This window comes from Dromiciops gliroides, chromosome 2 (assembly GCF_019393635.1).
Source record: "Dromiciops gliroides isolate mDroGli1 chromosome 2, mDroGli1.pri, whole genome shotgun sequence".
Lineage (NCBI taxonomy): Eukaryota > Metazoa > Chordata > Mammalia > Microbiotheria > Microbiotheriidae > Dromiciops > Dromiciops gliroides.
In genome coordinates this window covers 191,952,361-191,979,929 of record NC_057862.1, presented here as the reverse complement: position 1 = coordinate 191,979,929, position 27,569 = coordinate 191,952,361, and the positions used below count along the sequence as shown (strand labels likewise).

Here is a 27,569-nt window from a genome sequence, read left to right as displayed (position 1 = left end):
TGTGGGGACCAATTTTTTTTTTTTAAAGTGAGGCAATTGGGGTTAAGTGACTTGCCCAGGGTCACACAGCTAGTAAGTGTTAAGTGTCTAATGAGGCCGCATTTGAACTTAGGTACTCCTGACTCCAGGGCCGGTGCTCTATACACTGCGCCACCTAGCTGCCTGGGGACCAATTTTTAATTGGGGAGTGCTAGCTAAGCAGCTCGCCGCAATAGTGGGGCAAGGAAGGAAACCAGCAGCCTCCCTCAAAACAGAACAAGATTTATTTTAACAAGAACGAACTTAAAAAAAAACAACACACAAACAGGATCAGTAGGATCAAGGAAAAGGAAATAAAATGGGGAAAGGGGAATTATAATACCTGAAAAAATACCACTGCCCAGGAATCAGCTGAAAATATGCAGCAGAACACCTGTCGCTTTCCAGTTTCCACCTAGAATGCCCAATTCTCCCCCAAACCTAGAAACACCCCACACAGTCCCAGCCAATGGGATGGCTGCTCTGACAGTCATATGACTGCCCTCACTAGGCTTCCAATCATTATAATTTTGCCAGGCCCATGTAGGCCTCTGTGAGTGGTGATGACGTGAGGTGCTAGAGCCCTGGCAACCAGTGGGTGGAGCACCTTGCGGTTTGTGGAGCCCCAGGCCAGTGCTCGCTGAGGCATAAAAACCTCAAATAACAATTAATTCTTTACATTCCCCTCTTTGTTCCATCAAGAAACATGGGGTGTTTCCTTGATGGAACAATAAACAAATTTTTAAAAATAACAATATCATAACTAATGCTAACAAACAATATACTAATAACAATCTAAGAAAGGGAAAATACATATTACAGATGATGTATATAGTAACAGGAATAGCAGATTTAAGGAGCCCCACTTCAGTGGAGGATGAGGCCCATAGGGGCTCAGGAATGTCAGAGGGAATTTTGGATGTATCCCGTACTGCTCCTTGAAGCATCTGCAATCAAAACTGGTAATAAATGAACAGTATCCTCTGGCAACCGCAGAGAGACAGCCCCATCTGGAGCACAAGATATGGTTGCTCTAAGTTTACAAAGGAGATCACGACCTAATAAATTTACAGGGGCATCGGGCATAAGTAAAAATGAATGTTCTACAGTTAAAGGCCCCATAGATACCATGCAAGGGGTTAATTCTACCTGAGACTCCTACCACATTTAAAGATCCAATAACATTGCATCCAGGGTCTGGTTTATGCACTAAGACTGATTTAGAGGCTCCTGTATCTAACAGACAATCATAATACGTATCCCCAACTTTGAGGGTCACATGGGGTTCATTACTCTGGGGAGGTGAATGGATTGGTATAAGGGGGTTCAAAAATTTAGGATCTGGAAAAGTAAAGCTTTCTGTATTTATTTTCCACTCCTCCCCTGGACACCATCAGTCCTGTGTCTCCCTCTGAGGGATTCTAGAGTTACCCTGATTCTGATTCTGTCCTTCTATACTTCCCTGATAGGGTCTACGATTATACTGATTCTGGTTGTAATAAGGTTTGTAATTATCTTGGTTGTTTCCTTTCTGGTAAAAATTTCCATAATTATTCTGGTTTCTCCTGAAAAAATATTCCAGACCCTCAGTTACTGCCCACCCGAGTTCTTGCTTTCTAATTCTACATTCTCTCAATGAGTGTCCTTGTTTTTCACAGTACTGACACACCTTAGGGGTTTTGTCTTGACCTTTAAATGCCTGACCTGAAAGTGCTGGTGCCAGAATGATTTCTTTAAGCCTTTCTACAGCCATAGTGGAAACTTAACAAATGTTTATTGACTACTAGTGATTCCATGCTGAGCCTCCTGAGTTCATTCTATGGATTCTGGCTTCATTAAGCAAACCCCTCTTAGTATTTAAAAGTTATTTACTCCAGCTAACCCACTTTTTTCTTTAAAAAAAAAACAAACAAAAGCAAACGACAAAAAAAATTCTTTCACTCCAGACTTAGTAACTGCTCTGGACCACCAGTGCATATCCCATATCCTACTATGGGATGGGGCTTCAACTGTACCACCAAACTGGAGATTTTTATTCAGTTTGAAATTCACTAAAACCATCAGGTCTATTTTAACCAAACTGTCTTTTAATCTCGCAGAGTTGATTTTTTGTTTTTACTTCTCCCCAGTAGATTTCATCTTATTAGATGCAGCTGGTGGGCCATTTGATACTGTTCAGGGTTAGGAGTCAGAAAGACCTGTGTTCAATTCCATACCTGTGTGACTGGAAAAATTACTTAACCTTTGTCTCTCTTAGTTTCCACATCTGTAAAATGAAGTTAATAATAGTATTTATTTCCCAGGGTTGTTGTGGGGATCAAATGATACTAATTTGTAATTCAATTCGCAAACCTTAAAATCCAAATACATGCTAGCCAATATTATTATACATTACCCATTGTTGCAGCATTCTGAGGCCTTAGGATCAGAAACTTAAAGCTAGGAGGAACTTCAAAGACTGGAGTTGAGACTGAGGGATGCAAAGTAGTGACTTGGTCAAGATGCTCACCAGTTATTCTTTTAACAACCTATTCCACAATTTTTCCAGAAACCAACATCTATTTCATTGGTCTGTAGCTTAATGTACCTTTTTCCCCTTTTGGAAAAATCATACCATGCTTGTACATCTCCAGTCCCATGATATCTCCCTAATTCTCTTTAATTCCTCAAAGAGCACTGTCTTTTTAGTATTATTAGCAAGTTCCTTCAAAACTCATCAGTATTATAGGTATAACAGAATGCAACTAGGGGCTCTTTTATTTCACTTAGCTTGGATTTCAATTACTTGTTAATCATGTTTATGCTATCCTTTCCCATTCTGAAGCCTTCTCCTTGGTTAGAAAAGGTAGATATTCTACCCTCCTTCCCAGTCCTGCCTTGTCCATGTTCCTCCTCCATCCCAAAAGAGCTTTAAAAAAAAGGCACTTTTTGTGCCTCAATCCGATCTAGGCTCTGGTCTCACTAATATTCTTTTCAAAAGAATTTGCTGTACTTTTTCATTCACCTTCAGTTACCTGTTCCACCTACTATCTTTTCTGTGTCTGCTTTAAAAATAGGAGTTCATTCGTGAGCAACATGTGTAGGTGTACCTGTCTTTTTAAAGTCTTTCCTTTCTGCAAAGTATGACTGGGGGGCCAACCGGCTTCCCCCTTAGGTAACAATGGGTTTTACAGTTTTGTGGGCAGCTAAAACTGTCCCCGAACGAGCTGCCCCTCCCCCAGCGCAACTGCTCTCCCGAAACCGCCTAGCACCAAGGCCTCGGGAGCCCAAGCCCCACTCAGTGGGGATACGCACATAAGCCTCACAAATGCCAGTTTCCTCCTCCCGGCTCCTGGCACAAGCTGCACGAAGGCTTGGTGCGAAGGCTTGGTGTGGAGGCCCCATGCAGCGGGGAGGCACACAGATGGCCTGAGGGACGCTGCAGCTTCCTGTGCCCAACCCCCAGCTCCCAGCACAGGCACAGGCACAGGCTATGCCATGGCCCTGAGAGAGGAGGTTAATAAAAAGAGATGCAGGGAGACTAAGGGAGGCTTTTCAGTTAGTTCGTGGATACTACAGAGACAGAGAAAGGAGCAGAGCAGTGAAAGCGGGAGGAGGTGAGGAGAGGCTATGGAGAAAGGAGATGCAGGGGGACACTAAGAAAGTTGCAGGCACGGCTGACAGTGAAAGGGCCAGACAGGGGAAAGAGATGTGACTCGGGGGTTGTAAACGCAAGCAGCAGCCGCAGGAAAAAAAGTAAAACGCAGTCAGGTCATATTTTGTTTTGTATTTAATTCTAAGTTTGTTTCATATAAATAAACCCTGCTTTGATTATTTTTAAAAAAGAGGGGCAGCTAGATGGCGCAGTGGATAAAGCACCGGCCCTGCATTCAGGAGTACCTGAGTTCAAATCCGGCCTCAGACACTTGACACTTACTAGCTGTGTGACCTTGGGCAAGTCACTTAACCCCCACTGCCCCACAAAAATTTAAAAAAAAAAAAAAAAGAGGGGCAGCTAGGTGGCGCAGTGGATAGAGCACCGGCCCTGGAGTCAGGAGTACCTGAGTTCAAATCCAGCCTCAGACACTTAACACACACTTACTAGCTGTGTGACCCTGGGCAAGTCACTTAACCCCAATTGCCTCACTGAAAAAAAAAAGAGGCTGTTTGCTTATCAGTCTGAAAGGCAGTGGGTTGCAGACTGGCTTAGGCAGCTAATAGCCAGCTATAGTTTTACCAGCAAAAAGCAGTCAGATAGCCAGCCAGGAGTCCACAGATTAGGCCCACCAGTTAAAAACAATTTTTACATTTGAATGGCAACCCAGATGGGATTTACGAATTAGTTAAAATTTTTCTTACAATTATAATATTTTCAGATTAACAGGTATAGTTAATAATAATTTTTTTTTACAGTTTTAAATGCAATAAAATCTTATTTAAAGAAGTAAAAAACATTCTTAGCCTGTTGGCTGCACTTAAAAAGGTGGCAGGCAGGCAGGCAGGTTGTAGTTTGCCTGTAGTTTACCTACCCCTGCTCTTCAAGTTTGGTTTTTGACATATATGCTGAGCTAGTCACAGGCTCTTATTGCTAGAGGAAGCCAACATGAATTAGATAGTTTGCTATACCAATAATATCATAGAGCCATCCACAGCGTATCTCTGTTTTTACCTCACCCCCTCCCAACTTTCCCATTCAAGGATTTATTTACAATTTTGTCTCCTGTCCCTTGTAAGCAAACCTTTCTTTTTAATCATAAAAGTATTTTATTATTTTCTAGTTACATGTAGAGATAGTTTTCAACATCTGTTTTTATAAGATTTCTAGTTTCAAATTTTTCTCCCTCCCTCCCCTCGGTATCCCCTCCCCAATCTGATATAGGTTATAAATGTACAATCACATTAAACATATTTCTGTAAGCAAACCTTTCTTTTTTACAGCCTCAGATTAAATAATCCTATCTACCTTTCTCTGAATTCCTAAAAATCTACTCTCCTAAAGTGTGATATATAATACAGACTATACTGGGCAATGTCCTTATCTATTAAAAACTCTAAAACAGCATGCTAATTTAGTCCCATCATTTTTACTTCCCCCACCAATTCTTCCTTATTGGTCAAAATTAGATCTATGATACCAATTCTTATTGTTTCTACCTTCTAAAAGATAAAATAATTAGTAAGGCAAGTCAAGAACTTATTAGCTACATTGCTTTTGTCCTAGAAATACCTGTGATGACAACTATGTTGGCTTTGTGTCAGTTTTGTGATCTGTATTAGGAATTCAGAATCCAATTCCTTTTTTAGCCAGGTTCCTATAGTTGATTCTCACTTTCAAATCACTTGTAGCTCTTCTTTAATTCTCACTTATATATACTTTCTACCCCAATTGCACCCTCAGACATCTGAATTTTCATAGAGAAGTAAATTTTTTTTGCTATATAATGTCACCTTGCTGCCTTCTTTTGCTCATATCCAGTTATGAGTTGAATCCCACTGCATCTTAGTGATGTCTAGGAATTTACATTTATCACTGCTTTAAGATCTCTATCTCAACTTATTACCCACAATTTGCATCATTAATATGTCTGTAGATATGAAAAATAATTTTGTTTTCTTTCTGATTATTATTTTCTGTGAATTACTATAACCTTTCATTATTGTTCTTCCTCCAACAAGCACATTATTTTTTTGGTTTTGGTCTAGCAGTTGTCTCCCGCCCCATCTCATTTTAGTTTAAGGCTCTTTGGATCAGATAAGCAAGTCTCTAAGCAGATATATTCTCCCTACTCATCAAATAGCCATCATTTTTATATCTTAAACCCAAGTCCAAACATGCAAATTGTTTTCTCTGACACTATTTTTCATCAATTATTCACCTGCTTGTCTCCACAAGAAGCTAATGCATTAGATAATTTTATACTCAATGAAAAGGTACAATGCCCATCACCCTATTTCTTCTTCTTATTATTTTTTTTGGTGTGTGGAGCAATGAGGGTGACTTTCCCAGGGTCACATAGCTAGTGGGTAATTTAACACAACCATTTCAGAAACAGTAGTATTGATCTGATTCCTATTATCACAGCAAGAGATGGAAAATAGGGAAGGGAGTTAAAGAGGGATGGCAAGATGTCTCAAAATGTTCAGGGTGGATGAACATGAAGCACTGCTGGGCCCTATAGGCAGATGAGTTAAATTCACTTGACAAATAGGTTCAGTCTGGAAGGAATTCTAAAGCTGAGTGTGTTAACTTATCATTATTAACATTTATAAATTGAATTTATTATTACCATTTCATAGCTTTGTCTTGAGAATTGGTGGAATCCAATTCTGCCAAAGCTGAAGCTACTGGGGGATTCTGAAATAAGTCTGACTCTAGAATAGAATCAAAAAAGGAGGACTAGAAGGAACTTAAGGAGATTATGCAATCTGGTAGGTAAATATTTGCCACTAGGACTGCTGGTTGTCTATTTTCCTAGCTGATAAACAACACAGAAACTAAAAATTTCCAACAATTGCTTTCCAACAGAGGTCAGCTGAGCAGTAGCAGCATCAAATTGAGTTGCATAGTGATTTAACATGTAAGAAGCTTTTAAAATAATGAGCAAGCATAAGGAGGAGGTTATCTAGCAAGGACACACACCCTTAAATCTATTCCAAAGAGGGAGATTTAAACTCAAGATCATCAAGCTAGGGAGACACTTATTTATACAGTTCCCACGATATTCATCCCTGACTACCTCTTCTAGCTATTTATATCCTTAGTGCTTGGCATATAGTAGGCCCTTAATAAATGTGCATTCAGGGGCAGCCAGATGGCGCAGTAGATAAAGCACTGGCCCTGGATTCAGGAGTACCTGAGTTCAAATCTGACCTCAGACACTTGATATTTACTAGCTGTGTGACCCTGGGCAAGTCACTTAACCTTCATTGCCCCACAAAAAAAAAAAAAGAAGAAAAAAATAAATGTGCATTCATTCCTTCCTTCCTTTCACACCCAAACTCCTAAAAACAGCCATCTACACTCACTATTTCCACCTCATTAGCTCTCATTTACTTCTCATTCCCTTGCAATCAAGTTTCTGCCCACACTACTAAAATCAAACTGGTTTCTCCAAGTTTACCAAGGAACTCTTGGTATGATGAATCTGATGTGTGCTTTACTCAGTGCTCATTCTACTGGATTTCTCCACAGCTGGGACCACACTGCTAACAACATCTTCCTTGATACTCTCTCCAGCCTTGGCTTCCATGATGATGCTTTCTTCTGGTTTTTTCCCAACCTGCTTGACCATTCCTTTTCCCAGTTTTGCTTTCTGGATCATTCCGCATTTCCCTTCTTTCACTGTGGTTTTTCTCAGAGTTTTGTCTCAAGATCTTTTTTCTTTTTCTTTTTTTTTTTTTGCGGGGCAATGGGGGTTAAGTGACTTGCCCAGGGTCACACAGCTAGTAAGTGTCAAGTGTCTGAGGCCGGATTTGAACTCAGGTACTCCTGACTCCAGGGCCGGTGCTCCATCCACTGCGCCACCTAGCCGCCCCCTTTCTTCTCTTTTAAATCAAATGATCAGTTTACATTGAAGACTTCCAAATCTACATAGGTGTCCTAAAAATAAATCTATACAGGGTGTCACAAAAGTCCTAGCACAGTTTTCCCCCCTTCAAACAACCAGTCCCTTCTTCAAACTTCCCTATTTCTGATGTAGGTACCATGATCTTTTCAATCACCTAGGTTTCTATCCTGTAACCCTCAATTCTTTCCTGTTACATCAATCAATTTCCAGAACTTAATGAGCGTACTTCTCCATCTACATCAGATCCAAGCCCCTCACCTTTCCCTAACTCACATAGCACACACATAGTCAGGGCCCTAATACCCCTCACCTGGACCATTATATTAGCCAGTTAAAGGGCTGCCCCTGTCTAATGCCAAAATAAACTTTAAGGAGTACAAGTTTGATCATCTTAGTTCCCTTCTCAAATAGTTCATCTTTCCCTATTGCCTTTAGGATAAAATACAAGCTTCTCTTTGAAAGTCAGGCATTTAAAGCCCTTCACTCCCTGCTTCTGGCTTACTTTTTATTTTTTATTAATTTCATATTACTTCTCCCTTCATGTAAACTATGTTCCAACCAAAGTAACCTATGTGGTGTTCTCCCAAACTTGACATTCTTTGCCTTCCCCAAGCATTCCTACAGGCCTAGACTATATGGCCCTTTCCTATCCATGTCCAGGAAGCCTTAGCTTCCTGTAAGGCTCGGCTCTAGTGCACCTCCTCCCTAGTTAGTGATTTCTCTTTCATCAAATTGGCCTTTAGTTATTTCTATCTGTTTCACACATGCCATTTCCCAGTAGAATGTAAGCTCCTTGAGGGCAGGAACTCTTTTTTCTTTTTTGTTTTGTATCATAGAGGGTAGCACAGTGTCTCACACATGGGAAGGGCTTAGTATCTACAGAATGTAACTACATTTCAGAAAGGCTGAATTTAGAAATAGTGCTGGGCCAGGAGCCAGAGCACCTAAAGTGTGACCCCAGCTCTCTTACTCATTCACTATCCAACCTTAGGCAAGTCACCCAATCTTTGAGACTCAGTTTTCTAATCTGTAAAAGAGAGAAAATAATACTTATGCTACCTGTCAATTAGGATTGTTGAGAAGATTCGATGAGGTAATAGAAAAATAGCATTTTATTAAGATAAAGTATGATATAAACCACTGTGATTGGAACCTGAGTTTGTCATGCCTATCTGATAACTTTCACCAGAAAAGATAAAGGGCAGAGAAAAGAGAAGAAAGGATTAATATAAACTTGATGAATGTGAGACATAACTGAACTTAATGACCACAGAAGAAAGATTCAAGGTCACAGGAAGGCCACCGGAGCAAGCTCTGGATAGTATACCACATACATTCTCAAAACTTGAGGGAATTTTACTTCCTGTCCTAGAACCTTTTTCCCCAATCAAAAAGGCAAACACAGAAGATCTTAGGATACTAAGATGAAAAGAGGGCAGCTAGGTGGTATAATGGATAGAGCATCAGCCCTGGAGTCAGGAGGACCTGAGTTCAAATCTGGCCTCAGACACTTGACACTTACTAGCTGTGTGACCTTGGGCAAGTCACTTAACCCCAACTGCCTCACCAAAAAACAAACAAAAAAATCAAGTCAAAGATGAAAAGAACAAAGGTCAAGCTATTTACCCTTTTCAATTGAGGAGCCCCCTACTTTGTTTTTTTAAACAAAGGTTCTAGTTTTCCTATAGTTACTTAGGGGCAGTGCAAACTAGGGAGGGAGGAACTATGAGTTTCCTCACAAACACTGAAAAAAATTTGTCTCCCACAAAGGAAAAAGGAATGAACTAGTCTGAAACTGGCTTGAAGCAGGCTAGTCTTTTTAAAAGTGCTTTACATTTTAATTGAGGACTGCTACCCAATCTCTCAATTTAAAGAGGTTATTAAATTGTGTTTGGGGATAGAAGATCAGGCCAGAATTTCTAATCTGCCTGACTCTTCATAAGCAAATAAATATTAGGTTTTGAAACTTAGTGTTAAAGAACTTATAGCTTTCTCTGACATCAGGATATTCCTTCAAGCAGTTTTATGGATCAGGCTTTCCCCTCTATACTTCACTTCCAGAGACTACAACATTAAACATTCTTTCTGCAGCCTCAGTCCCATATTATATTCCACTGATTGTGCCAGAAGCCTGCTGCAAAGAAAGCCTGACCTTCTTTGGGCCAGCCTCCAAAAGAGACCAGTTTCATTGTGTGTTATCTACCCAGAGGCTGGGACCAAGATGAATGACTACTAGAGGGAGTGCTCCTTCATTTGAGTTCAACAAGACAAGCATCAGTATGAAATGGTTTAAAAGCACATTACATCACCATAAGAAAACAAGCTTGGGGGGCAGCTAGATGGCGCAGTGGTTAAAGCACCGGCCCTGAATTCAGGAGTACCTGAGTTCAAATTTGGCCTCAGACACTTGACACTTACTAGCTGTGTGACCCTGGGCAAGTCACTTAACCCCCATTGCCTGCAAAAAAAAAAACAAAAAAACAAAAAAGAAAAAAAAGAAAACAAGCTTGGTTCTGGGATACAGAAAGGCTACTGTGGGGAAGTTTAATAATCAGGCTTATCTGACATGCAACCCATCACCTATTTCTTAACCCTGATCTTGATTAAAAACCAGCCATATAAATATTTGAGTTAAACAGAAGGAACAGTACAAAGACAATAAATATATAACTGTTACTAGCTAATCTCACTGGCCAAGCATGCCTAGGAGGTCACGGTGGGAAGGATGAAGAGAACCAAATGAGACTGCAGCTCATTGTTCAAGGAGTGGTAGCTCTTTGTATGATAAGTGTCTGTCTAGTGTGCCCTTGCCATAATGGCAGCTGGTAAGAGAACACCTGGGAATGGTGGAATGGTGTCCAGCAAATGAAGAAAGGCAACACTTACCTGAGAGTACCATTCTCCCCTTTGTCCAGGCTGGTGAACCGGCTGTAGAGACGGGTGATTTGACTGTGGGAAACTAAGGAATACAAAAGTAGATCCAGATTAATATGGCAAGGGTCTTTCCCTCCACAAAGTTAAACACAAAACCAAAATACAATATTGCATACCATTTTTGGACCAGGTTAACTTGTTCTTCCTCTTGCATCTAATTTGCCACCATATGGCCAACTAAATTAATAAACTAAGATTTTAGGTGAGTAAAGATACTTGAATAAAACGAACCAGAAAATCTAAGCTAAATCAAATGCAATCAAATATGGCCACAAATAATGGCTGGGCTTAATTAAAATTTCTGTGTTAATATTTCAGTTGGCTAAGAACTTGAAACCTACATGTCATAGAGCAATATACTCTAAAAGGTTCTCTTTCCCATATAAATTCTTAGCCAAGGAGACTCAGATGTTCCTTTAAAAAAAAAGAAAAAGAAAAAGAAACTCCAAGGGCTTTATGTTCTTGCTGATTGATAGATTTTAATAACATATCTGTTGGGGCAGCTAGGTGGCACAGTAGATAGAGCACCAGCCCTGGAGTCAGGAGTACCTGAGTTCAAATCCGGCCTCGGACACTTGACACTTACTAGCTGTGTGACCCTGGGCAAGTCACTTAACCCCAATTGCCTCACTTAAAAAATATATATATATATATATATATATATATATATATATCTGTTGACTATAAACACAAACATATTTATCAATTTTGATGTTTCAGTTTGGTACTATGTGAATGACGAGTCATTAAGTATTAAAGATTAAGGAACAATAAGGAGATTCTATATCTCTTTAAAAAAATTTTTTTTTAATTTTTTTTTTTTTAGTGAGGCAATTGGGGTTAAGTGACTTGCCCAGGGTCACACAGCTAGTAAGTGTCAAGTGTCCGAGGCCCGATTTGAACTCAGGTACTCCTGACTCCAGGGCTGGTGCTCTATCCACTGTGCCACCTAGCTGCCCTGATTCTATATCTCTTAAATCAGGTTTATTCATTTATCAGTCATTTGAGACATCACTCATCTTGTGAAAGGTAAAGCCTAGTCATAACCTTACTATCACCCTAAAATAAGCCTTCTTTTTCTTGACTGAGCATGAGTACTGTGTAGTTCCCAATAAGGCTGGTAGCAAGAAAATTAGGGAATTAGAGGGTATGCCAACATCCATTCAATAAGTATTTATTAAAGTGCCTATGCACTATGCCTTAAGGATAAAATAAAAGATAATGAAACAGTTTCTGCTCTTGAAGAGTTCACATCCTATTAGGGGAAGGGAAAGACACACAGAAAAGTAAATCCAGAATACAAAGTTTTGATGTCACTATCAAATGACAAAAGTGCAAAGAACTTTACAAAATTAGTCCCTAAAAATGGCCTTTTTGAGCCACTCAGTTTTTGTGCAGGAGAAATAAGGTATCAGAAAAGGTAGGGGAAACAACAAAGGAGAAAAGGAGGGTGTGGCAAGCCTGGACTTTGTTACAGTTCAGTCTCCAGGAAGGCTGCATGTGACCAGAGATGTGTAACTGGAGGCTGGGCTGGGGAGGAGCTGATAAGGGCTGTGGCACAATTAGTTCTCTAAGACAGTTCAGTCATAGTTTTGAGAATATCTAGTCATAGCCCAGAAGAAAAGCAGTAAAACAACCAAACAAAAACCCACCTGCAAGTGAAGTGAAATAAGGGAACGTAGAAAAGGGAGTAGGGCAAAATTTGGCCAGAGATCACAGAACAGATGTTAATATCAGGATACCAACAGTTTCCTTAGGTTTTACTCTTATGGGCTGCCTTCTTTATGTTCAGCAATTTGAAGAGATCAGGGGATAGACCAGAAGTTAAAAATACCCTTCTACCCTAATCTGAACATATATAGTGGCTCCCTCTGGCAAAACCTGACAAGTCTCTATTATTTGAATTGATCCTTACAACCCTGTGAGGTAGACACCTTCAGGTGTTATCCCCATTTTAGAAATGAGGCGGGGGCAGCTAGGTGGTGCAGTGGATTAAGCACCGGCCCTGGATTCAGGAGTACCTGAGTGCAAATCCGGCCTCAGACACTTGACACTAGCTGTGTGACCCTGGGCAAGTCACTTAACCCCCATTGCCCCACAAAATAAACAAACAAACAAAAAAAACCCAAAACGAGGGGGAAAGTTCAGAAAAGGGCTTATCTACCACTAAAAATGATGTTTCCCCTTCTCTAGCCCTTCAATCAGCACCACCACTAGAATTCTGAGGTATACAGGTGCTTGGACTATATAAGCAAGTTGTCTTAGAAGTGGCACTAGGACTCAATCATAAAATAACATTCCAATCCAATATTATGCCTCTCAGGCTGCTTTCCTTTTAGAAAGTGAACTGAACAAACAAAAGATATTCTTTTGTGTAAACCTCTTATAATTGAAACAGATCTCTCCATGATGCTTTTTAGACTACCTTCTCCATCCCCCAAAAGGCATTTTGTAGGGCAACCAACATATAGTATTAACTTGTAAAATGCTTCAGTCTTTACAACTGACTACATGCATAATTTTACAAGATTTAAAAAATTTTTATTTTAAAGATACCAATACCATGAACTGGTATTTTCATACTGGATCAGAGCTATTCAACAAATATTTACTGAAGACCTACTATGGGCAAGGTACTGAATTGCTGGGGAAATATACAATCAAATGTCAATATTTAACATTCTCCAATGTCGTGTCATTCAAGACCTACTTCCTGGATTCCAAAGGCAGTTCACTATTGAAACTATTACAAAGGGCTTTGGGGAATTAAATGATAATACTACTCTTTGAGCTGTGAACATAAAGCACACCCTACAAGGGTAAAAAGGGAGTGGGGTGTATTTGGGCACAGCTCCAAACTTCCCCTAAAAGGAGCTGAAGTTCAGGAAGTTACAGGCATCAACTCAATCCCTACTGTGTTTCCTGTTAACTCTTTTCTCTTGAAAGGCATTAGCTAAGAACAACTGCCTAACAACTACATCACTCTTGGTGACCAAAGGAAGACCCTCAGCAGTTTAAAGCTGCTTCCTTATGAAGCATAAATGGGAATGTTTAACATAAAAAATAAATGGGAATTTCATGGTCATTGAAGGAAAGATATCTTTTTCATCTACTCTAACAAGGCATTATTTCATACTATAAAATAATAATAGTTCACATTTCTATAACACTTTAAGGTTTACAAAGTGCTTCACATACATTATTAGGAAGTGGGAAAAAACAAATAGTATTAGTCCCATATTACATACGATGAAATTCAGCTCAGAGACCTGGTCATGGTCATTAGCTAAAAGTGGCTAAGTTGGGACGCAAACTCCGGTCCTTTGACTTTAGATCCTGCGCTCTTTCTAAGAAGGAAACTGGATCCTGAAAGCCTTCTTGACTTATACATCTAACATGGAATGGAATCTTAAAATAAAAAATTTATCTTGTTTTTGTATCATATACATTTCCCACTGTATTCTCTGCTCGCCCCCCCCCCCCCAAGAACCATCATTTACAATCAAGAAAAAATTTAGCAAAATTAACCAATATACCATGTTTTACATCACATGCACAGGGAATAGACCTTAAAAGTTTTTTATTAGGGGCAGCTAGGTGGCGCAGTAGATAAAGCACTGGCCCTGGATTCAGAAAGACTTGAGTTCAAATCCAGCCTCAGACACTTGATACTAGCTGTGTGACTGGGCAAGTCACTTAACCCTGATTGCTATCTTTTTTGTAATATCTATATTTCTCATTATATCCCATATCTTATAATAAAGTTTGAAGGAAGAAAAAAGAGCCTAAAAAACTAATATATTTAAAAAATCTGATATTATTTAAGGCACTTTACACTCATGGTCCCCTATTTCTGCAAAGGAACAGGAGGAGTTACCTTCCCATATCTTTTTTGGGGAGACCAATCTTGGTCATTTTCATTTCCCAGCATTCAGGTTTTGTTGTTCTTTCCATTTATACTGTGGGAGTAATTGTGAATATTACTCTCCTGGTTTTGCTTCCTTCACTCTGCATTAGTTGATATTTGCCTTTCCATGCTTCTCTGTATTAATCACATTCATCATTTCTTATAGTACATTCATTGTATACATTTGTCTACTTCCAAACAGTGAACATCTACTTTATTTCCAGTTCTTTGGTTGCACAAAAACTGTTGCTACATAAATATTTTGGGAAGTATTTCTTTCGGGGAGCCTTTCTTTTTGTCACTAAAGCACTTGGGATACAGGCCCACCAGTACAATCCCTGGGTCAAAGGGTAAAGACTTTCCAGTCATTTTCTTTACTGTCCATCCTTTTAAGCTCTTCGAAAAGTGAATAATGCACTGTGTACTTGGGGGGGGGGGGGGCGTGGCAATGAGGGTTAAGTGACTTGCCCAGGGTCACACAGGTAAAAAGTGTCAAGTGTCTGAGACTGAATTTGAACTCAGGTCCTCCTGAATCTACGGCCAGAGCTTTATCCACTGCGCCACCTAGCTGCCTCCTGCACTGTGTATTTTTAACGGAAGAGGTAACAACATTAACTAGCAGGAGACAGCCTGGCATAAAAGCACAAAAAGATTAAACAAAAGTGGGGGCGGAGTTCCAGGCAACTCATGATAGAAGAAGATCTCCAAATCCAAGAAAAAAAAAAAGAAAGAACTGTGGAGCATAGATGCTGAATGAACCATACTATTTCTTTTGTTTTTGGTGCTGTTGTTTTTTCTATTTTGAGGTTTTTCATCATTGCTCTGATTCTTCTCTTATAACATGACTAATGCAGAAATAGGATTAATGTTATTATGTGTGTGTGTGTGTATATATATATATATATATATATATATATATATATAAAACCTATATCAGATTACCTGCTGTCTAGGGGAGGGGGGAGGGAGGGAGAAAAATCTGAAATTGGAAAGCCTGTATAAACAAAAGTTGAGAACTATCTTTACATGTAACGGGAAAAAAATAAAATACTTTATTAATTAAAAAAAAAAGTGGGGGCGGGAAGTAGAGGGAAAAAAATGAAAACTGTTTTATTTCTACAATTATCCTGAATTAACACACAAATAAAGAAAAATGATAAACAATATTCAGGTCCCTTGAAAGGTTTCTCTACCCTAACTCTTCTAGTACTGAAATTTTACCACTCACATGGCAACCATGCTTATATGGACTAAGAGTTACGGGCTGTTTCATCTTCCATAATAAGGAGTGAGGCCCCTGGAGGCAAGAACCCCCTAAAACACTATCTTATATATCAAAGTAGCTCAATAAAAATTTACTGAACCCACTCCTAAGCTTTGTCTATAGAATTTCATGCCCCAAATAACAGACATTTATACAGCACTTTAAGATTTCCAAAGTTCCTCATTTGAGCCTCACAACAATCCTGGGAAGTATGAATCAGCAGGTATCACCCCCATTCTACAGATAAGAAAACTGAGGCTGAGATTAAATAACTTGTTCTACAGCCAGTTATCAGAGTAAAAATTTGAACCCAGTTCTTCCTAACTCCAAGCCCAGCATTCCCCTCATTATACCATGCTGCTATTACAAAATTTATATCGTAACCTCATTCCCAGTGGCCCTGCTAATATGAAAATTGGCTACTGTGGTTAACATAAAGAAAAAGGAGGTTCTAAGTGGGAAGGGGAACAATACTTGGAGCTAGGGTGTTTCTTCAATTATCCAAACACTTTTGTCAATGTAAAGCTTGTTAGTGGTGGAAAGGATAAGAATCTCAACACCAGCATCCCCCATTGCTTCAGCTTTTCTGATACAAGAATGGTAGAGAACTGCTGGTAAAATTATACTTTCTCCATACAAAAACTTTACCAGCCTAAAAATTGATTTCCCCCCTATTTATCTCTAATTGCCTATTCTCCACTTTCATTAGAATGTAGTAAAATAAACCTGAATTTTTTATCATTCTATTTGCATTAATGATTTTTCATATCATTTTACATTTTTCACTCTCTTGCTTTAATAGTATAATTCCTAGCCAGAACACTGCTATAAAGTTATGCCTTAATAGTAGGTATAAATTACACAATTTGTGAGAATAATTTAACATTTATTAACTTTCCTCTTAATTATGTATTTCACAAGCGTGTTTAATCTAGAGAAATATATTTCAATTAGTTATCAAATTTCTTAAAAAAATAAATTAAAAAAAAAATAATAAATTTTTTAAAAAGGGGCAGCTAGGTGGCGCAGTGGATAGAGCACCGGCCCTGGAGTCAGGAGTACCTGAGTTCAAATCCGGCCTCAGACACTTAACACTTACTAGCTGTGTGACCCTGGGCAAGTCACTTAACCCCAATTGCCTCACTAAAGTAAAAAAAATAATAATAAATTAGTTATCAAATTTCTGATATGTACAAAGTTCTGTGAAGGGAAAAGAGAGAGCAAATCAATGAAAATACAAGAGGGAAATAGTTTATAGTAAATTCAAAATGTATGCATGACCTGAATATTAAAGATTATACTTTTTACAACTTTTTACAACTATAGTTAGGGAATTACTCACAAGCCAGGCAGGCTGAGAAGAAGCCCAATCACCCCCTGGGCCACGCTGTAGCACGAACAGTGTGTCCTGGAAGCAGCGCTACACTTTAAGGAGTAAAAAGCCAATAAATATAAGCCAGGATGAGTAGGCAGAGAAAGCAGAAGACCATAGAAAACTTCTTTGGGGGTAAGGTAGATCACAATATATCCTCAGAAGAAGAAGATAATAATAGGGTCAAAGCTCCAACATCCAAAGCTTCCAAGAAAAATATGAACTGGTCTCAGGCCATGGAAGCTCTCAAAAGGGGCTTTGAAGAGAAAGTAGGAGAGAAAGAACGAAGATGTAGAGAAAGAGAGGAAGGAATGGAAAGAGAAATGAGAGCAATGCAGGAGAGTCATGAGAAAAAAGTCAACAGTTTGAAAAGCCAAATGGAAAAGGAGATTAAAAAACTGTCTGCTGAAAATAATTGCCTAAGAATTAGGATTGGGGGCAGCTAGATGGTGCAGTGGATGAAGCACTGGCCCTGGATTCAGGAGGACCTGAGTTTAAATCTGGCCTCAGACACTTAACACTTACTAGCTGTGTGACCCTGGGCAGGTCACTTAACCCCAATTGCCTCACCAAAAAAAAAAAAAAAAGAATTAGGATTGAACAAATGGAAGCTAGTAATTTTATGAGAAACCAAGACACAGTAAAGCAAATCCAACTGAATGAAAAAATAGAGGGCAATGTGAAATATTTCCTTGGAAAAACAGCTGACCTAGAAAATAAATCTAGGAGAGATCATTTGAAAATCATTGGACTACCTGAAAACCATGACCAAAACAAGAGCTTAGACACCATCCTCCAAGAGATTATGAGGGAAAATTGCCCGGATATTCTAGAAGCAGAAGCTAAAACAGAAATTGAAAGAATCCACCGATCACCTCCTGAAAGAGATCCCAAAAGGAAAACCTCCAGGAATATTATAGCCAAATTCCAGAACTCCCAGGTCAAGGAGAAAATATTGTAAGCAGCTAGAAAAAAGGAATTTAAATACTGAGGAGCTCCAATAAGGATAAAGCAAGATCTAGCAGCTTCTACATTAAAGGACCGGAGGGCATGGAATATGATATTCCAGAGGGCAAAGGAACTGGGACTTCAGCCAAAAGTCACATACCCAGCAAAACTAAGCATCATCTTTCAGAGGCAAACATGGAATTTCAAGGAGAAAGAAGACTTTCAGGCATTTGTTATGAAAAGACCTGAACTGAATAGAAAATTTGACTTTCAAATACAAGACCCTGGAGAAGCATAAAAAGATAAACAGGAAAAAGACTTCATGAGGATATTAAAAGATCAAACTATTTATATTCCTACATGGGAAGATAATATTTCAAACTCATAAGAACTATCTCAGTAAGGATTTAACAGAGGACACAGATCTGAACTGAATATAAAGGGATGTTATGTTTTGTTCTTTGTGGGTTGTCTTATGTCTGGGGCCGGATTTGGGCTTGGGGCCTCCTGGGTCCGGGGCTGGTGCACTGTCCACTGTGCCACCTAACCCATAATGACATCCTTAAAATAGGGTTGAGGTGTAGGAGAAATAGACTGGGGGAGGGGGAAGGGGAGAGGTTGTTCACATGAAAAAAGCTTATGGAGGGGAGGGGAAGAGGGGGAAGGAATTGGGGAGTGAGTGAACCTTAATATCATCAGAATTGGCTCAAAGGACTAACATACATACTCAAGTGGGTATAGTAATACATTTTTGCCCTGAGGGAGGGGAGGGAGATGATAAGGGAGAGGGGGAGAGGGGAAGGAGGGAAGGGCAGGTTTGGGAAGAGAGTAGTAAAAAGCAAAATACTTTCCAGGAGGGTAAAGATGTTCTGCATAACAGCACAAGTATGAAATATTGAATTGCTTGATTTCATAGGGAGGGTTGAGGAAAGAGGGAGGAAGAAAATTTGGAACACAGAATTAGCTCAAAGACCTTAAACTCATCAGAGTTGGCTCATGGAGGAATAACATTCACACCCAGTTGAGAGGAGTAATCTATTTAACCCATAGGAAAGTATGAGGGGAAGAGGACAAGGAAGGAAGGGTGAAAAAAAAAGGGAGTGCAGAGTAGGGGAGGGGACAGTCAGAAGTAAAACACTTTTGAGGAGGAATAGTTTAAAAGAAGATAGAAAAGAGAGTAAATATCATGGGAAGGGAATAGGATGGAGGGAAATAGTTATGATGATTGAATATAATGGCAAAACATATGGTACCTACTTTGCTGGGCTAATATGAAGAAAATTCTTTGTCAAGTTTAAGGTACTTTATTTAGGTTATGATGAACAGGATACTATCAGAAAAACCTGGAAAGACCTACATGAACTGAAGCAGAGTGAAATGTACTGTATACAAAATAACAGCAATAGTGTAAGATGATCTGCTGGGAAGCATGTGGTTATTTTCAGCAAGGCAGTGGTCCAATATAACCCTGAAGGACTTATGAAAATGGCAACCCATCTACAGAGAAAGAAGTGATAGTATCTGAAAATAGATGGAAACACATTTTTTTTTCTTTTCTTTCTTTCTTTTTTTTTTTTTTGGTGAGGCAATTGGGGTTGGGTGGCTTGCCCGGGGTCACACAGCTGGTGGGTCTTGGGTGTCTGGGGCCGGATTTGGGCTCGGGTGCTCCTGGTTCCAGGGCTGGTGCTCTGTCCACTGCGCCACCTAGCTGCCCCTGGAAACACATTTTTTTAAAAAAATTTTTTTCTCTTTGACAATTCCTCAGTCTGAAGTTTTGGGAGTTTTTTGACTGTTTTCTCTTACAACCTAGCTAATGTGGGAATGTTTTCCATGACTACTCATGTATAACTTATTTTGAAATGCTTGCGTTCTAGTGAGTGGGGGGTGGGAATGGAGGAGGAAGAGAAGTTGGAACACATTTTTTTTAAAAAATCGATGTTAAAATTTGTTTTTACATATATTTCTGAAAATAAAATTCTATTCAATAAAAAAACTATAGTTAGGGGATGAATTCTTAAGCAAACAAGGGACAGAGGCAATTACAAAAGATAAAATAGGTCATATTGATTACATGAAATTGAAAAGCTTTTGCACAAACAAAATGAACACATCTAGGATAAGAAGAGAAGCAACAGACTGCAGGAAAAATCTATTTATCCAATATCTGACGAGGATTCAATATCCAAGACAGATAAAAAATTCACAAAAATATATAAGAACAAAAGACAAGTATAGTGTCAAAGGAATAGTTCTCAAAAGAACTGCAAATTGGGGCAACTAGGTGGCATAGTGGATTGAGCACTGGCCCTGGATTCAGGAGGACCTGAGTTCAAATTTGACCTCAGACACTTAACACTTACTAGCTGTGTGACCCTGGGCAAGTAACTTAACCCCAATTGCCTCACAAAAAACCAAAACAAACAAACAAAAAAACTGCAAACTATTAAAGACCAAAAGAAAGAATGCTTGAAATTACTAATGATAAGAGAAAATGAATCAAAACAACTTTTAAGTTTTTGTCTGATATCCAGAAAACTGGCAAAGATGATAAATGGTGGCAACAGTCAATGTAGGAATGGTTCTAGAAAGACAGGTAAACTATTGCCTTGTGGGTAGATCTGTGATCCAACCATTCTGGAAAGCAATTTAGAATGAGCAAAGAAAGTGATTAAAATATCCATACCCTTTGACCCATACATTGCATTGCTAAGCACATATGCCAAGTGTGTCAATGACAAAAAGAAAGGCTTCCCATACACCAACATATTTACAGCTGTACTTTTTTTTAGTGATAATCAAGAACTGGAAACAAACAAGACGTTCATCATTTGAGGAGTATCACCTGAACAAATTGTTATATGAATGTAATGGAAGATTATTATGCAATAAACTTGATGACTTATGTGAACTGATGGCAAGCAAATAAATAGAGCTAAGGAAAAAATACACCCGCTGACTATAACAACATAAACGAGATGTTACAAAAGTACAAAGACCAAGCTTGGCTCTAAAGAAGAGGTACTTTCTCTTCAACTTAAAAGAACTGCCTGGACTGGCACAAAGAAAGTAAGCGAGTTGCCCGTGGTCACATAGCCAGTGTGTGTCAGGCAGGATTTAAATGTCTTGTCTTTGAGGCCAACTTTAGTCACTATGCAATACTGCCTTGGTTCTAGATATCAATTTGTTATTGTTTACACAGGATATTTGGCAAGTGAAATGATCTCTAGTTCCATTAAAATGGTTAATACTGAACTGCTGCTGCTGCTGAATCAGATGAGCAGAACCAGAAGAACATTGTACACAGTATCATCAACATTGAGTGTTGACCCACTGTGATGGACTATATTCTTCTCACCAATGCAATGGTACAGAAGAGTTCCAGGGAACTCATGATAGAAGAGGATCTCCAAATCCAAGGAAAAAAAAAAAAGAACTGTGGAATATAGATGCTGAATGAACCATACTATTTCTTTTGTTTTGGGTGCTGTTGTTTGTTTTTTTCTATTTTGAGGTTTTGCATCATTGCTCTGATTTTTTCTCTTATAACAGGACTAATGCAGAAATAGGATTAATGTTATTATGTGTGTATATATATATATATATATATATATATGTGTGTGTGTGTGTGTGTGTGTGTGTATCTATATCTATATCTATATATCTATATAGATATAACCTATATCAGATTACCTGCTGTCTAGGGGAGGGGGGAGGGAGGGAAGGGAGGGAGAAAAATCTGAAATTGTAAAGCTTGTATAAACAAAAATTGAGAACTATCTTTACATGTAACAGAAAAAATAAAATACCTTATACGTAAAAAAAAAAAACCTGAACTGCTCCTAGAATTATTTTACCTAATGCTAATGACTCAAGTTGGGAACAACAGCTAAACTGGCCATCTGAATTTCAAACAAACCGAAACTATGAAAAAGAAATCTTAGTATATGGTTTCCAATTCCAATGCAAAGTTTTCATAGAGATCATCTCAAATTCATGCTCTCAGATTACCTTACAATGTGATAGGGATGGGGCAGCTAGGTGGCGCAGTGGATAAAGCACAGGCCCTGGATTCAGGAGGACCTGAGTTCAAATCCAGCCTCAGACACTTGACACTTACTAGCTGTGTGACCCTGGCCAAGTCACTTAACCCCCCATTTCCCACCCCACCCCCCATGTGATAGGGAAGGAGAACTCAAGGGAGGATAATTGTTCTCGACTTGCACAGAACTGATAGGACATCAGGGAGTGGGCCAGTTAAGGTAGTGGGAGGAAAGGGTAAAAGGAGAGATAGTAAATGGGCTGTACTGATGACCCTGCCCCACCAAAAAATCTAACAAACAAAACAAAATCCATCTCTAGGCAGATAATTTCCTATTTACACTGTTGTCATCATAGTGTATGTTGTTTTCCTGGTTCTCTTTCCTTCAAATAAGTTCACATATAAGTCTTTCCAGGCTTCTCTGTATTCAATAATCCATTATTTCTTTTTTTTTCCTTTTTTTTTTTTTTGTAGGGCAATGGGGGCGAAGTGACTTGCCCAGGGTCACATAGCTAGTAAGTGTCAAGTGTCCGAGGCTGGATTTGAACTCACCTCCTCCTGAATCCAGGGCCAGTGCTTTATCTAGCTGCCCATTATTTCTTACAGAATAGTGGTATTAGCTATTCCCCACAAAGTGCTGCTGTAAATATTTATACTGCGACTTTCTTTTTATCATTAACCTCCTTCATATCTATGCCGGCAGCGGAATATCTAAAGTGTATGAACATTTTAGTTATTTTCCTTGATTAATTCCAAATGGCTTTCCAGAATGGCTGGACCAATTCATGGCTCTACCAACAGTGCATGGGTCTCTGTCTTTTTAGAACCCCATCAACATTGTCTATTCCCATCTTGAATAATCTTCATTAATTTGCTCACTATGAAGTGAAACCTCACCAAGTTTTGCATTGTATTATTAATTATTTGGAGCTATGGTTGTTAAGGGTGTGAAAATTTATTTTGATTTGGGGACCCTACCTTTGGGCTGAGATTAGAAAGCCTTAGGCTCTCAGGGTCTCTTCTGTGTGGGAGGGAAAAAGCCCCCAGCTCCCTCTGACCTGAGAGGATCTATCCAAGAAATCCCAGGCTCATCCAGGCCAGGCTCTGGCGTAGCCCGTGGTCCCTAGGCACGCAGCAGGGGGGACGGGCCCTTGGAGCCCTGGGTATGGTATGCACGAGACACTTGAGCGTCCCCGTTCCCCCAGCTGCAGCCCTGGTTGGCAGATTAGCTTGGGGTCTGTGAGGGCACAAAAAGCCCCAAGATTTGAGAGAAGAGAAGAAAGATATATATAGACCTGGGAGTTGGATTACAAAATAGAGAGGCCAGCAGGGAGGCCGAAGGACAAGAACAGAGAGGAGGCTGAGAAGATTAAGGGAACGAAGAAGGACACAGAGGAAGGCTAGAGCACTAGGAGCAAGGGAGAGGCCGGAAGGTTAAGAGGTTGGAGAGGAACGGACAGAAAGGGGCTACAAGGAGGGAATGGAGACTAGAGATGCTGGAAGGAGGCCAGAAGATGAAGAGCAAAGTTAGAAGAAAGGAGCTGAGTAGGGAAAGTGGAACATACCCTAAGGCAAGAGGCGGCTATGGCCCTTATTGTATTAAAAAAGTTCCAAGGGCAGCAGGTGGAAGCATCGGGAGGCAGCCGGGTTGTACATTTTATTTCCCTGTATTTTTTTATGTTTAAATAGTATCTCATAAATAAACTCTGCTTTGATTATTTAGTTAAGAGGCTTCTTAATCCTTTGCTTATCAATTTGGGGAGTGGAGCAGTGTGGTGGAACTTTTTAAATAGCCCATACGAAATTAATAGCAGTCAGATAGCCTATTAGTCAAAAGTCCCCAGATTAAGTACCCCTGTCAAATTAGCCTATTCAGTAAAATATTTTAACAAGGGTATGAGACTTTTAAGCAAAGGTTGTTCTTTGGTTTAATATACTTTTTTTTTTTTTTGCAGGGCAATGAGGGTTAAGTGACTTGCTCAGGCCACACAGCTAGTTAAGCGTCAAGTGTTTCGGGCTGGATTTGAACTCAGGTCCTCTTGACTCCAGGGCCTGTGCTTTATCCACTGCAGCGCCACCTGGCAGCCCCTTCATATACTTTTATAGGGATATTTTTGTTGTCTATGTACAGCTGACCTTCACAAGAGAGTACTGTACAATTTTTTCAAGTAAGCTGACCCCACCTGCTCTAACAAAAAGCAAGCTAGAATCCCTCCTAGGAGAGCTAGGAGCACTTTCTGGTCCATCACTTATATCTTCATCTGTTGAAACCCAGACCCGCTTCATGCTGAAGGCATTCTCTGATGGATGGGAAAGTTTGAATACAACAGGTGGCAGGGGGGAAAATTTAAGAGAGAAATTGGGAATCATAAAAGATACAGAAACTTAATCAGACAGGCACAGGGCAGTTCTAAGCTTATTTCTTCTCCACTTTAAAGGAAAGATCTCTCCAACTTCTTCACATTTCCTCATTTTGTGTGTAGTTTTTCAGGGGGTGGGGTGGGGTGTGAAATATGTTTGAAGATCTTATTTCCTGGTGTCTGTTGACAATAGGGCATGATGATAGGAAGTGCTTGTGAATGTGGCCAGAGGCCAAAGTCACTAAATGTAATAAAGTACTTGATGCACTTAAGAACTCCAAACATCTCTATTCCTAGAGTTAGAACCAGCCATAATGAGAATGTGAGGTTAAGAATCCAACTGAGTACTGTAAATCAAAAACATTTAATTATACTATCTTTCCTGTTCAAGATCCAAGAACAACCTTGCAGTTCTGAGTTAGTAAGCTTCACCTCACAGAAGGTATTTAAACAGAGGCTGGATAATTACCAGGAATGTGGTACAAGAGGAGATTCCTGCAATGGGTGAAAGATAGGATTATTTAACCTTGAAGGCCCCTCCCACCTCTAAGGCTCTATAAAGCTGTGCAACAAAGTCCTAGTCAGGATGTATAAGACAGTATTTTATTTACCGCAAGGGGACCATCAGATATTTACAAAACTAGCAATTCCATGTCCTCTATGATTTACATACATTTACATACAGGTCATTAAAGTTGAGGAACTATCTCTCATGGCAACACAAATACTGGGGACAGACATCACTAAAGGGTCAATGTTTGTATCTTATTTAGAAAACTCAAGCCAGAGTTCAAATAAAATTCTTGGGAGTTAGCCTGATGTAGGAGAATAAGCACTGGATCTTGAGTCTGGAGGTCTGAATTCCATTTTGCTAGCTGGTTAGGCTGTGTAGTGAGAGACAAACAGCAACCTTTCTTTCTTTTTTTGGTAGGGGCAATGAGGGTTAAGTGACTTGCCCAGGGTCACATAGCTAGTAGTGTCAAGTGTCTGAGGCTGGATTTGAACTCAGGTCTTCCTGAATCCAGGGCCGGTGCTTTATCCACTGTGACACCTAGCTGCCCCCCCCACACACACACAGCGCAACCTTTCTAAGGCCAAGTTTCCTTAAATGTGAAGTGTGGATAAAACCTGTAGTAATAATTCAGAGTTATGACAAGGCTCCAAAGAGATAATCTATGTAAAAGGCATTCAATATGGTATAACAGAAAGGGTGCTGTACTTTGGAAGTCAGGGGAAAGTCTTGGATTCAAGTTTCACCTATAGATCAGGAAAGCTGTGTGACCAAAAGGAGACTAACTCATTTAGTCTTAGTTCCTCCAGCTGGAAAATGAGAGTAACTGAAGCAATCATCTTACAGGGTTGCTGTAAAGATCAAATGAAGGAACTGGGTTCAATAATAATAATAATAATGGCTGACATGCAAGTAGCAGTTTAAAGTTTGCAAAGTATTTTACATATAATTTCATTTTATCCTCTCACAAAGACCCTTTGAGACTGGCAATACCTGTATTACTGTCCCATTTTATAGATGAAGAAACTCAGAAAGGTGATGTGACTGGCTTAGTCACAAAGCTATGTATAGTAGAGGTGGGATTAGAACCCAGATCTTTTTTTTAAAGTGAGGCAATTGGGGTTAAATGACTCGTCCAGGGTCACATAGCTAGCAAGTGTTAAGTGTCTGAGGCCGTATCTGAACTCAGGTCCTCCTGACTCCAGGGCCTGTGCTCTATCCACTGCACTACCTAGCTGCCCCAGAACCCAGCTTTTTTTGACCTATCCACTATCCCACAACTGCTTCTCTAAAACAACCTCTAACCTCTAAATCTATGTCCTTGTGTGGAGTACTTTGCAAATCTTAAATTAGTATATAAATGTCAGCTATCATTATTATTACTCTTGATTTACTTAAAAGTCCTCTATTACTCCTCCTCAGTGCAGGCTGAGAAGATCCATATATTGGGCCAGTTCGTAGTACAAACTCTCACTAAATTTTCTGCAACACATTCAATTGCGAAAGGCCATTTTATAAGGCACACCATCGCGGTAGAAGTCAATATATCTGGAAATTAGGGCAGTAAGCAACATGTTGCTAACAAGTTTGGATAACTCATCATTATGATCTAGTGGACTAACTATAGATTCCTTTTCACAAAGGTGATCTTTGGGTAGGGTGACGGGTTATTGGAGGCATCCTTAGATCCATCACAGCGGCCAGGTTTCTGGTCGAGGGTCACTCCTCCAAACTCGGATTGCCTAACTTTAATTCCTGGTTTGTGGACACCCCTCCTATGCTTGGCAATGATCTCTGATTTCCACCAGCTGGTGGCGGTTGAGGTCCCTGCTCAGAAACGTCACAAGAGCCGACTGTCTCCTCTAAGGAGATCCAGCTTGTCTTGCAGAGTGCGGGGCACCGCTCGGTTTAAAGAGGAGCTGGAGAAGGGGAAGGTTGGGATTAAACAAACAGACGTCCTCATTTCTGGAGTTACCCCTCGCCCTCTTTGGGGGGATGAGTACATGGGATGCGCGTACAAAGCGGAGGGCGCCCGCATTCTGAGATCGCACCCCAGCCCCCTCGCCCGCGCCCACCCCCTCCTCCGGCCCGAACAAGTCCGCGGACTGGACGGCGGCGACGTGTCGCGCGATGCCAGGCTGACCAAGGAGTGGACCGGGTTCCCCGGCCACTGTCGGGGGGTGCTGCGGCTCGGGGCGGGAGGGGTGGGGAGATCCCTACATGGCTACGGAAGCTTGGCCTCCGAGAGGCCGCAAGTGTCCCGGGGGTCCGGAGAGGGAGCTCAGCTGCCCTGCCCACACTCGCGGCCCGGCTCGTCCCCACCCGCAGTCCCGACTCACAGCCAGTCTCCTTTTTTATTTCCTCGAGTTCTTCATCCCGCAATAAGGTGGAGGCCCGAGAACCCATGGCCAAGACGGACGAGCTCCTCCCGAAGAGGAGGTGGCGGCGGCGGCAGCAACAGCAGCAGCAGCAGCAGCAGTAGCAGGGAAGGGGGGAGGGAGAGGGAAGGAAGGGATAGGGGTCAGGAAGGGAAAGGCAGAGACGCTTAGCCGACCCGAGGGAGGACTGTGGGCGGGCACGAGGAGGAGGGCGGCCCGAAAATTAGCCAATCAAAAGCGGCCCGTAAGCACCGTGCACGGAACCGACGTCCACGCAGCCGGCCGCTGACC

The 27,569-nt window shown here is 40.4% G+C and overlaps 1 protein-coding gene across 1 annotated transcript in view; it reads right to left on the bottom strand.

Moving 5' to 3' along the window:
- CHP1 (calcineurin like EF-hand protein 1) overlaps positions 1 to 27,553 on the bottom strand; it is a 57,153-nt gene extending 29,600 nt beyond the window's left edge. The window contains exons 1-2 of the mRNA XM_043985771.1: positions 27,240 to 27,553; positions 10,452 to 10,524 (exon numbers count right to left, since the gene is read on the bottom strand). Of these exons, the coding sequence (XP_043841706.1) occupies positions 10,452 to 10,524; positions 27,240 to 27,306 (140 nt within the window). The 5' untranslated portion in view covers positions 27,307 to 27,553. The remainder of the gene's footprint in view (positions 1 to 10,451; positions 10,525 to 27,239) is intronic.
- Positions 27,554 to 27,569: the final 16 nt, after the last annotated feature.